Raw genomic sequence first — 13,198 nt, 5'->3', positions numbered from 1 at the left:
TACAAACAGCTCCGCTTCTAAGTTGTTGACAACAAGAAAAAAATGTAAAATCCACGTACTCTCATGCTGAAACCAGAGATGTGCAAAATGGGTACCCAAAACCATTTGAAATGCAAAATGGAAATGGGTCAAAACTTTTCCATTTGAAAATGCAAAATGCAAAATGGTTTTTTGAAAAGCATTTCAAATGCAAAATGCAAAATACCTATTTTCAAAATGCATTGAAAATGCAAAATGGTTTCTCAGGTCAAACACTCAAAATAATTATAGAATTTTTAAACAATTTTGTCATTTAATAATGGACATCAATGTAGAACAAACATATTACGTGATGGTAAATCCAAAAACACTACGACTACAGATTATGAAACCACAAAAAATTGCGCGGGACTAATGTTGCCAACGTAAAAACATAGAAACTGCTATCTAACATTTAATATTACAGCGTCATGCCCCCATGTTCAGTATTTGAATCAGTATTTTTTGTAATGGTATCACTCAATTGCCAGGGCTCCTACCAGGGAGCAACTTGACAAATGGAAATTATCTCTCATAGCGAGGTTGAGGACCGGCTGATATTTGGGGATTATGAAAAAAAGATGAGTGGAGATAGTAGGAAGAATGTTGCAAAAAAGCATTTAAAATGGAAAATGCATTGAGAAAAGCATTTAAAATGCAAAATGCAAAATGGTTTTTAGAAAAGCATTTTATATAATACCCATTTTGCATTTTGCATTTCCATTTGAAATGGATTTATTTGAAATAAAGCACATCTCTGGCTGAAACTGACAAATGCAAAATGGAAAATACCCATTTTGCATTTTGCATTACCATTTGAAATGGATTTATTTGAAATAAAGCACATCTCTGGCTGAAACTGACAATGGTGAGTATGAGGGGAAAATACAAATAGCGACCATTCACTCCGCATCTAAGTTGTTGACAACAAGAACTAGATGTAAAATCCATGTATTCTCATGCTGAAACTGACAATGGTGAGTATGAGGGGAAAATACAAATAGCGACCATTCACTCCGCATCTAAGTTGTTGACAACAAGAACTAGATGTAAAATCCATGTATTCTCATGCTGAAACTGACAATGGTGAGTATGAGGGGAAAATACAAATAGCGACCATTCACTCCGCATATAAGTTGTTGACAACAAGAACTAGATGTAAAATCCACATATTCTCATGCTGAAACTTACAATGGTTCAAGCATTTGGTGCTGATCAAGGTTTGTAGAAAATGTATTTAACAATTGGCTAGAAAATCGTGGCATTGGTAGAAGCCCAATTTCCAATGGGAGATTTGAATTTACTGCAATACAAATGGTAGAATGCAATTGCAATGATTTATTTATAATGCGTTTGTAATATTATACTAATTATTATATTAAAACTATTGTTCGGAATAAAAAATCCCAGGAACATTTGCAGTGTTACTTATGCATGGATGATGTAGAATCGAGGTTATTTATTAGCGCCTTGTACATGTTGCCTTCGAAAATATTCAAATTTTCAAATTGAAAGATTCATTTAGCAAACTATCATGACAAGGGAAAGTGTTGAGAATATTGTATTTATAGAGTCGCACATTCGTGAAAGACCACCATTAGGAATCGAAGCATTGCTTGAAATGGCTTTAGCTGTATTTGGTGATTTCCCACCTTCCTCCTCCCCATTTCCTTCCTCTCCCCATACCGAAATAGCATAAACTCTTTTCATCACAGCTAAATAAAATTTATTTATAACACAACATAATTATGTATACCGAAATAAGCCAAATTTTACCATGGATAAAGATTCTAGAAGAGTATTTTTTAACATCAACTCCACACAAGAGGCCCCGAGGAAAGTAAATTTCTCTTAAAATAATTATTTATGTCAAACTTACCTATTGCTAGATTCCCCATTCTTTGTCACCGACCCTTCAATAGCCGCCTGCTGCGCCCTGGCACTCTGGAACCCCTTATTGGAGCTGACTGGGGCCCTCGCCCCCCTGGCGTTCACAGCCCCTAGCGGGGGGGGCTGGGCTGGGGGGGCACCGGCTGCAAGTGGGGGGGGCCTGGACGTCTGCATGACAGGGAGGGGGGGACCTGTTCTGTTGAGACCTTGCAAAGAACCGCTGTGAGAGAGCTCTTTCATCTGGCCAAACAGCTCGCTGACCTGGAATAAAAGAACAAATTGAGTCAGTGGTTGCGATATATTTTTTATCAATTACACGCTTTCATGACAAAACAGAACATTGAAGAAGTTGAAAAAAAAAAACCTAACCTAACCTATTCCGATATCATATTCTTTCCCGAGTGGAAGATACTCTCGGTATCGCCTGGTGTAAGACCACCATTAAGAATTTAAATGTTGTTTGAAATGGTTTTGGCCGTGTTTGGTGACCAGATCTGAATAGCCAGGTCCTTCCCCATCTTCCTCTTCTCCATCTCCTTCCCCTCCCCACTACCTTTAGCCTCCACAACATACCCAATTAGTTTTGCCATAGGCTGGCTGACTCCAGATGGTTGAGAGCAGTTGGGATTCTTGTGCGATTTCACATTAAAAAAAAAATTTAAAGAATATATTGACTTTTCATACCCAATAACACATAACTAATAACAGTAAACTCTCCATACTCCGTTCACTTCTTATTTAAATAACACTTCATTTCAACATAGTTATTACTACATATTATAACTATTTATATTGTGGGAGATATTAAAATATGCATTAAAATTAGTATGAAGTGACGAACGTGTTCCCTGATCTAAAATTCCCGCCAATCGGGTCTTAAATTTCTAATACAAAACCATGTTCCATCATCATTGCGAAAAAATTCAAATGGGAAGGATGGCAATATACAACGTTAGACAAGTGTAAGAGAGACAGAGCGCATGCTAAATTGTCTAGGAGCAAAAGGTTTAAGTCAAAATAACTATTTCTAATGTGTATTATCATATATATTCATTTCATAATAGTTCTTTTTTTTAACAAAGAGAGACATACATTGCCAGGTTATGTATAACCTGACAATCATCGATCAACAAAGTCTAGATAGGGGGTGTGAATATTAAAAATTATTGGTTCCAAAAATTGGGTTACGAAAAAATTTATATAAGAAAGTTCATTAAGAAAGATCGCAAGAAGCGTTGATTTTTATCTTTTGTCGGTCTGCAAGGACCAAATTTGTCTCCCAAGATTATTATGCTTTCGAAGAGAGGCGACGGAATTAGATGGGGAGTTTATCAAATTACTCATTGGTGGGCTGAAATATTAGACCGAATTTGTAAGACACGCCTTATCTAGAGTTGATATATCTACGCTGAGAATATTACAATTTCTTCTATGTAGGCACTTCAATCATTACAAGCGGAAAAGATTGCTTGTGAAATCAATGATGGAGGTTAGACGATGATTTGTAGTTAAAATATCTGTTTCTATCTTTTCATTTAAATTTAGCCGCTGGCATGGAGGGCCATTAAACAAATCGTTAATTCATTACCATGAAGGTACTAATCGCTTTATTAGGCTGTGAATACAATTTTTTACGAGTTCTGTTCATATTGTTTCTAACCTAGCTTTTAAATTTTAAAAAAAAATCGATACAACACATGTCAAAAACAAGTAGTAACAAGTTTTTTGTTGTTGATATTTTAGTGTGCCTCTTTTTTCCGAAATTTGAGAAAAAACTCATCAAGGTAATTTTCGCGCTGTTTCCGAAATCTGCCCCACTGTTGACAGGTTAAATTATAGTTTGTTGTTTTTTTCTGTATTTTATGTCATCCTTTTAGGTTAGGTTAGATTCACCTATACTGCAATTAGCAACTGCGCACAGCGGCTCCCGCGTTTTTTCTGCCTACACGCACAGCGCATAACTTATATTGTATAGGTTCTTTGATAGTCCGTGCAGTTTGGCCGTAGCTCAGCAACAGTCGACACATATTTCCTTGTATGGTCACTGTGAAAAAATAACTTTATTCTTTTACATTGTTTGATTTATTAAATAATAGTTTGTTGTTTTCTTCTGTATTTTAAGTAACCTTTTCAGGTAAGTTAACGGAAGTCCGAGGTTCAAATCACATCTGTGACGCTCTCGCATCGAAATTTGTAAATTTTCAATTTGCATAATTTACCGGTAACATTTTATTTTACATAGGTATTACCACCATTTATTTTATCTTCAGAAATAACGTGTATGTTTTCCCTTCTCGACGTAGCGTGTATCCATAATAATGATATAGAATTATTTATGATGATATTACAGTTAGTAGGTATTGGCACCTACCTATTTAGTTAGTTTGTGATTTTGTGATCATATAAAACAAAACAGAGGAAAAAGACGTAATCACAACTATGTTCAACTGATAACCTGAGGCCGCCAACACAACCAGTGTCCTAACCATTGATTTATTGTATTTATATGAGACATAAAGCAAAAAATAGGTTCATTTGTTTACCTCCAAGTGACCTCCAACACTCCCAACGCTGCCAACGAAAAAAAAATCCGGTCTACGCGCACCGATTATCGCATTCTAATAGCGGAACACGTTTCGATGAGATATTAATACGCAACAATCTATGGGCGTCACACAACGATGTCAAAATAAAGTAAGCAATTAGATTAAACAAACGAAAGGGGCGAGGTGCAAATATTGAAATTCTTGCTAAACACTTTTTGAATTTATGCATAAAATAAATATATTTTTTGAAGTTCAGGTTTAAAAACTAATTTCCCAGTCATTTTCTAAATAACGGGTTGTTTCGGAGAATTTGAACCATTCATCGAATTTCAACGTTCATTTTCGGGTTCTGTGAAAGTGCTATTCAAGTTCTGTTATTATGTCATTATAGGCTATTTGCTTGATATAACTGAAATAATAACAGAACTTGAATAAATCTTTCACAGAACTTGAAAATTAACTTTGAATTTGAAGAATTGTTCAAATTCTCCGAAACAACCCGTCCTTAATTTTTCACACTGAATAAAATAACTAAATCCGAAAAAGCGTTAATAAATAGGTGATTTACCACTTCTAAGCGTTTTTTACAGTCTTGTAGCTTTATTTTTTTCTATGCTGATAAAAAGACTAACCAAAAAATTGATCGTTTATTAAGCCTAAGGCGAAGAACAGATCCATTCGCAGTATTTAATTAAAGCATCTATTAGTATTTATAGGCGATCAAATTATCAAACCAAAAACGCATGACTCTGTATGATTTTGCATTAACTCGCATTGCAACGCCAAATCAGATGAATAATCAAATAATAATAATAGTTTGAACCAAACCCACACCGTATTTGTGAGTTGTGCAACTTCTGTTTTTATTAGAAATTTCCTACTTACTTCAATTATTTATTATTAATATAAGACAAACTATGGTAATCAAAGAGGATAATTTCTGAAATTAAAATGTGACAATAGACGCTTCTATTTTTTTTACTTGCTTAAACGATATCACCAGCATTTCAACTGGTTTGATTTTAGCAAGAAAGCGATGGATACTACTTATATGTTCTTGTAAATGAATCAGGCAATTTTAAATACTCACTAATGAAGCATACAAAATAACTACAAAATTATCTATGTATATACATTTTCCAAATGGATAGGAATACAATTATTAATCACAGGCTTACCGATGAGAGCTCTGTGCGTTATGTTACGCTGCTTATAACAGGCATTTTTATCGTGTATACGCAGCCTTAGGTGCACAGACATAGGAATTAATAGACGAGAAGATAATGGCGAGGGGTAAAATCAACTGTTGAAGAACGAAGGGAGTGAAGCTGACTGTGATTCGTCAATAAATCAATCTGACAGTAAATAGGCATCTCGCATTATAATATCACCATTTACTTCTTAAAAGTAAAATCTGCTTTTGAATGAATAGACATTTTTACATGGGAGCGCAAATTACTCGCCACGTTATGAACAAATTTGCGAAGTCCAAATTCGGCAAAAAAATTCGGTTCTATTTTCAGAGTCGAATATTTCGTTAAAGTATTTAGTTAAGACACTTTTATAAATGTTCATAATTTACTTCCCAGCAACCAACCAGCTTTGTGTTTCGCGTCCAGACGTTTCTCGATGTGATAGTAACAACTGATTCATATTATACGATGTGAATATGCTTAAAATAAAGTAAAACAATGCTTATATATGGAATGTAATACGACAATTGTGTTTATTCTCTTTTTCACATCTATTTTTACAAGTTTTCATAGTACAAGTCAACATTTTGCCGTGTTATTTCGTAAAATGAACCGATGATGCCTCGACCATAGTTTGCACAAGAATGATGACGTCACGTTTTCAAATTTCACTTGAGGCCATACGCGAGCACAGCCGGCTCCAATGGAACCGGTATGGGGAGTGGGGATAATACGCTTTTAATCACTTAGGGCAGGTCTACTAATATTCATATGTCTATGCTTAGGTGCGATATTTACGAGAAAGAAGGCAAAGGCAACACAACTGAGCTCTTAGCGGCGGGACCATATCAACTACAACACACCACTGGTAATTTGAATTCATTCCAAAAAGGTACAAAGAGATTTGCGTATTTTTGATACTTTAAAAAATATAATATACCTAAAGTCACAAGTAATAATTTTAGTCATAAGTATTATTTAAATTGTATTTCACCTTCACATAAACTGCCTTATTTATATAAGTTTATAATTTATTTATAAAACTATACGTAGTTTCCTATTTCCTTTATAAGGTTGCATACTATGTTCGATAAAACTGTATGTCGCTATTGACATATTTGTAAGAAGTAAAGGAAAGGTTCCCAATCTGTTCTGCGGCAAAGAAAAATTATTAATTCACGCGTACTTAATCGGGCCAGGCCCTGAGCCACACTGCGCTTGGCGCGAGTAAAATTTTGGCGCCCCTTGTCAAAACCAGTAAGCGCCTAGGTAAGTTATCTTTGTAATCGATTATATTTCAATGATTTGTATTTTTAGGTAGCGAAGTTTTTATGAAAAATAATCTCAAGATCGATGTGTTAGGACTGTTAGGTATTATCATCGCCTTGGCGCCTTGGCAATTCGGCGCCCGGAGCGGAATGCTCCAATTTCGCCCTCATAGGGCCGGCCTTGTACTGTTACCTTACCAGACTATTTGTCTATTTTAGATTGATTACCAATTCACAACATCAAAACTCATCGTCGCTCGATGAATATGATTGTCCATACTAATAAAATTAGGCAATTTACGTGAATTTCGTAGAGTTGGAAATTCCTAATTACTCACGTAAACGTCATATTTGACATTTGTTATTAGCGCCTCGACTTCTAAAAAGGGAACTATTCTGCGGCTTACCAAGGCTTAAGCGGCCGATTTAGCCCGCTTAAATTTGAGCGAGGATACGGACCGACTGATATATCGGGCTTTAGACATTTACACTCACAGCGAACACGGACTTACATTCCTTGCAGGACCAATCGTGCTTAGTGAGAAGGTCTGCATTACACGTCTAAGGGTTTACAGTTACAGAATCTTTTTCAATATCAGGTTTAAAAATAAATTAAGTTTGCAATTCTCAATAGTGGGCTGCAGTTCATGTTTGAAAGCCACTGTTTTACGGCACTGCATTCTGCATTGACCGCATGTTGAATACGTTAGCACAATAAAATGTGAGTCAAGGTCGCATGGTTTATATGAGATAAACGATTAATAATAATTGATGAACTGATTACTTCCTACATCATTATCTGAACCAGATGTGGCCATTTACGAGGAGAATATAATATGGGCGTCCTATGGCGTGCAATCGCACATTACGTTTAGACACCGAACAGATAATCCCAAGAAGTGTGAACTACACCGATTTCCGATTACAGGAGCACTCCTGTTCCAGTACAATGTTAGAACTTGGAACACGTGCTCTAAGGATTGGAAGGAGGTTGGAGGTTAATCGACCTGTATACATGGCAACCTAATGGGTAGGAATAAAAGAATTGATTGAGCGTTGGTTTTTGTTTCTCGCTTCCCGCTTCTTCTTGCTTCGAGTTTCTGAAATTTTCTTTCTTTTTCTTGGCTCTCCTTCTCGCTTCTTGCGTATTCCTGGACATTTCTTGACTGTTTCAGTCTCTTCTTGCCTCTTCTTACTCCTTCTTGATTATTCTTGTTTCTTCCTGCTTTTTTGGCTCGTGGGTCTTGGTATTGGTGGCTGTTCTAGTCTCTCATTTTCTTTCGTTGCTCTTTTTTCTCTTATTGCCTCTCTTGCCTCTTCTTGTTTCTACTAGCATCTGAAAGAAAACTTATGTTGCCAGTTGACCTAAGACCTTTCAACACAGAGAACTCGACTCCTCCCAAACAGGCCATTATTTGAAAATGTTTTATCACTTTCCAAGAAGTGCGATAAAATTGACCTTACTTCACAACGCAGTTCAATCAGCTTACATGTTCAGTGGTGTGTTGTCATTTGTGTTTGCACATTGCATACCATCTACTGGGACATACTAAATCATCATTATGACTTTTTATATGTTTAAACTTGGGATATAAATAAATATAGGAATTCGATATGACTGCATGCTATAGTGATGATATTTTTTACGAGAGCTGAGAAGGTATTGCAAAGTGGTTAACCTTAATGACGAGAAAGTCAAGGGCTAGACTTTCCAGAGAATTTCAGGGTTTCAGGAAATCCATATTCATAATTTTTAACAACTTATATCATTATAATGTATGTTAGTTTGAAAACATAACATGTTCTCTGTAATTTATTGACTAGTTATCGCTAAATTAAAAGAAGAAAATTTATTGCAATAATATGAAAAATCACGGGATATCAAAATTAATGTGGGATTTGCAAAAATTAAAAAAAATCTTTTTATAAATTACTATGCAGTGTTGCGCTTCCTCCGGAGAGCGTTACAGTGTCCATCATCAATGGTGAAGTGTATGTTTTGTATGTGGAAGTGATATCGTTTTGCAAACGTAACTATTCTTAATGTGATTTTCTGCGTATAGTTTTGGTGTAGCCGTCTATGACCGAATACCAAGAACTATTAAGCTTAGCCTGTTAATTAATATTTATGGAGTTTTGTGGATTTCAATTGCCCCCATAATTAGGCTTGATCGATGCGTTTTAGACCTTCCTATCACGGTACAAATCCAAAGTAATCGCTGGTTTTATTTAAGTGCTCGGCAGTTACCGATTTATCCGGATGACGCACTTCCAGCATTAAACCCTAGATATGTACTATTGCTTCTTACTTATTTAAATGTTAATAAAAACTGCTTCAAAATTATGTCTTGTCATAACATAACAATTTGTACAAGAAAAAAAGGCAAACAAGAAAATAGCATGCAACATTTCGATGCCTAACGGCGACCTATCGGAGAAATAATCTTTCAATTGGAATTTTTTTTTATTTCATACAATAACTTTACATATTTTAAAACCTTTTTTGATAATGTGGACCTCAATGGGGCTTTACCCGAGCTGAGGCTTAGAGATAATTTAATAAAATTAAATAAAAAGATAACATGAAAACCATTAAACTACCAAGCTCACTCAAGACCACGCCCTGCATAGTTGTTAATTACTTTGTTGTTAATTTATTCTCTGTCATATATTTTTTCAATTTCACATACCTACTGTACAAAAAATATGTATACATATACGGGACGTGTGGGATTGCACTAACCTCCCCACATCCTGGAATAAAAATTATTATTATTATTATGAAGTACGGTTGTTTTTCTAATGAAGTGTGTATTGTAAAGGTATTGTGTATTACATATAAACTTTTTTTTTACTAAATGTTTTTGTAATATTTCCTTTTTTTGTTATTTAGGCTGTCCGCATACATACGTTTTCCGTATTCGATTTCCGAATTCGTTTTCCGTATTCGGAATTCCGTGAGACTAGCGCAAACGTTCGTTTTTCTTCGCTGCTTCAAAAACATCAATTTTAAACATGTCCCGAAATTCTCTAGCCACCCCCCCCCCCCCCAATGAAATTTATTTTTCTGGGGACAAATTTTATTTTTTTGAAATTCTCTAGCCACCCTCCCCATGAATTTTTTTTATTTTCTGGGGACTAATTTTATTTTTTTGAAATTCTCTAGCCACCCCCCCCCCCACGAAATTTTTATTTTCACGTAAAAACATCAATTTTAAACATGTCTCACCTAACAGCAAATTCGGCTACTTTACGCTACCTTATGTATGAGAAACGGCGATATTAGGTCAAGATCCGTTGGCAACACTGAATTACGAACGGAAATTTCCGTACGTTTGCGTCGGCACAAACAAACTGTATGCAATAGCTGCGTTCCACATGACGTCATTAGGTTTTTTCCATTCGGTTTCTCCGAACGCGCCGGCTCGCATTCGGAACGTGCGTAAGGAATTTGTTCCGTTCGGAACTAAAACGAACGTGTGCGGCAGTTAATGTATTTTCTACTGATTCCGTGCATTCGGATGTCCGAATACGGAAAACGAATTCGGAAATCGAATACGAAAAACGTATGTATGCGGCCAGCCTTAAACCATCTTTTAATTTTGTATCTAAAATGATTTGTACTCGAGTGAAAGCTTGTTGAATGCTTGTATTGCCTGGTATTTGTGGTGATTTTGTCCAAAGCTTGTAATTACCATCGGAGTTTTTTTTCAAATATTTTTTCTAGTGTACAGTTTTGTATAATTTTGACGTTTGTACTGCAAAAGTGTAAACGCCTTAACAGCAACCTTCTCTAACGTATTTCGCACTTCTTTGTATTTCTATATCCCCGATGTCTTTCAGGTCGTCTGTGATCATATTTCCCAGGTATTCGACGGTACGACTAACATCCATTTTCCTTCCGTCTGGCCATACTGAGGGTGTTTGCATAAGTTCGTTTTTACATTTGAAAACCATAACGATTGATTTGGACGTATTATAAACAAGGTTATGATTTTTTGCAAAATCTTCACATATTTGGAGTAGTGTATTTAATGTGCTACAAGAACCATATTATTTACACATACTGCTTGAACATGGCAACCTATTTTTGAAGTGAAACTTCTTTAGGCGCGTAATGGATTTTCGTGGACGGAGTAAAACCGAGTCAGGATCGACACGAAAATGCGGGTACCCCCACCACCGCTCACCGTTCACCGTTCACTGTTTTCAGTAAAAGCAACAAATCATTAGCATGCGCATAAAAGTTTTTATGTGTTTTATTTAAGTACTTTTTTACTCGGTAGTATAATTTTGTTTGGCGCATGCCTTAGCTGTGGTACAGACGTGGACAGGGCTTTCCTGTACCGTCCGTCCGCCGTTCAGTCTGGTTTACTCGTCCGTCGAGAGCGCTCGCGTCGCGCGCTTTGCCGTTCCATTCGTATTCCAGTATATAAATATTGTTTACTGTCGAGGAAGTTTCACTTCTGTCTTGCGTAGGCTTGACACACCCACTTTTTTGTGTTATTAATTGGTTTGAATTCGTCTTTTATAAAAGAATGTGAGGATATTGTTAGATTTATCCGTTTGCTGTAAACAGGTATCCGTTAATTTGTTTTACCTACTTACACAGAAGAAACATCTTCCAGAGAACCCACGGAGGAGCCGCGAGAGAACCTTTTTTTACTATTATAAAATTGATTGGATTTCAAACCGATTTCACTTAGGAAAAATAAACGTAAATTACGTTCATAAATATATATTTTATGTAGGTCATGTCTCGTTTCATACTGGAGATGATTTTCTTCGATTAGTATTGAGTTGTGAAAATAATAATAATAATACAGAAAAATAAAAAAATCAAGGATATTATATAAACAGTTTGGAAAACAGATTTTATTAATGATTATGTTGATAACAATATAATAAACATGTCGTAAAAACTATCCGTTCTGGTGCGATAAAGTTAACAGTGTAAGAATGTTTCGCGTACCTCCTGACGATGCGGGCTCCGGTAACAAGGGGATCAATGACATTAGTTATGGATATAGAGCACATTCCGTTGTAATACTAATAAAACAAACACAACATGTTGAGATAAGGTTTGACGCGATTTCTGCGGGGTCAATGGACTGGGTATGCTATTATGCGGGCTTGATATTATTTTATAGTACACAGCATAAAGAAGAATAATACAAATATAAGCCCGATTTGGGCCTACTTTTTCATACAAAACTGTGTTCTATCCATGGAGCTATACAATTAGAGGCGCTATTGTATATCATCGAAACGAGTTCCGTTATTAGAACGCGATAATCGGTGGGCGATAATCCGATCTATCGGGTTCCATTGGAAGGTTTAGTTAGAGATGTTGGAGGTCAATTGGAGGTAAAAAAGATGAACCTATTTTTTCGCTTCAAGTGCCACAAAACATCAATGGCTTCATCATGATCACGATATCCAAATGAGATGGCGATATACATTTCAGGCAAGTGTAAGAGAATCAGACCGAAATGATCTAGAACCAAAAGGTATTAATTAAGTAATCGGCATAGGTACTAGTTTCCGTTCTAATTTATATGGAAGGCACTTCTACTTTTATTTTTATTCTATCCACTCGAGCGATTTTTGGCATACTTTGCCAAGTTTGCAAAAACCTTTTGAGCGATCGCTTGCCCATAAAATGCCAAATTTATAGAACCTAAAAATACGGGATAAACGGTGAAATGTGGGCGGATTCATTGGCTTTAAACCGCAGTATACAGTTTTATTCCGAGATAGATGAAATTTTGCACACTAGAACTTCAAAACAAGAGGAGGATCATTGTCTATATCAAGGCTGCCCAACCCCAGGCCCGCGGGCCACAATGTGGCCCGCGAACGAATTATAAGTGGCCCGCGTGAAACATTTTCAAAAAACCCGCCAATCCGCCAATTTGAAAAAGTGTCGCGGGCCCGCGGTAAAACAAACAATGCAGCTTGCGCGCGGTCACCAGTGTTGCCAACGACGGCGATTTATCGCTATTTAGGCTACTCAGAACGAGAATCAGCGACGATAAAATCTAATATTTATAATATTTTTTGCGTCGAAATGGAATCTAGCCACCCCCCCCCCCCCCCATGGAATTCGAAAAATTGCTGTGGGGTATCACATATAATGTTCGGGTGTGCGGAATTTTTTCTCAGCGAAGTTCCGTAACAACCCCCCCCCCATGGATTTCAAATATTTTGTGCGGAGCACTTATTTAGATATTTTTTTGTGGGGAATTATGTTTTATAGAAATTCTCTAACAAACCCCCCCCC

The 13,198-nt window shown here is 36.3% G+C and overlaps 1 protein-coding gene across 1 annotated transcript in view; it reads right to left on the bottom strand.

The window, feature by feature from the left end:
- Positions 1–13,198, bottom strand: part of plx (PTB_TBC1D1_like and TBC domain-containing protein plx) — a 120,723-nt gene that overhangs the window by 21,591 nt on the left and 85,934 nt on the right. Inside the window, exon 4 of the mRNA XM_089648352.1 lies at positions 1,898–2,169. Coding sequence (XP_089504478.1) covers positions 1,898–2,169 — 272 coding nt within the window. The remainder of the gene's footprint in view (positions 1–1,897; positions 2,170–13,198) is intronic.

This window comes from Hesperophylax consimilis, chromosome 27 (genome assembly GCF_061612785.1).
Source record: "Hesperophylax consimilis isolate HC1 chromosome 27, BYU_Hcon_1.0, whole genome shotgun sequence".
Taxonomy (NCBI): Eukaryota; Metazoa; Arthropoda; class Insecta; order Trichoptera; family Limnephilidae; genus Hesperophylax; species Hesperophylax consimilis.
Note: the sequence above shows the minus strand (reverse complement) of the source record. Positions and strands in the feature narration are given on the sequence as shown.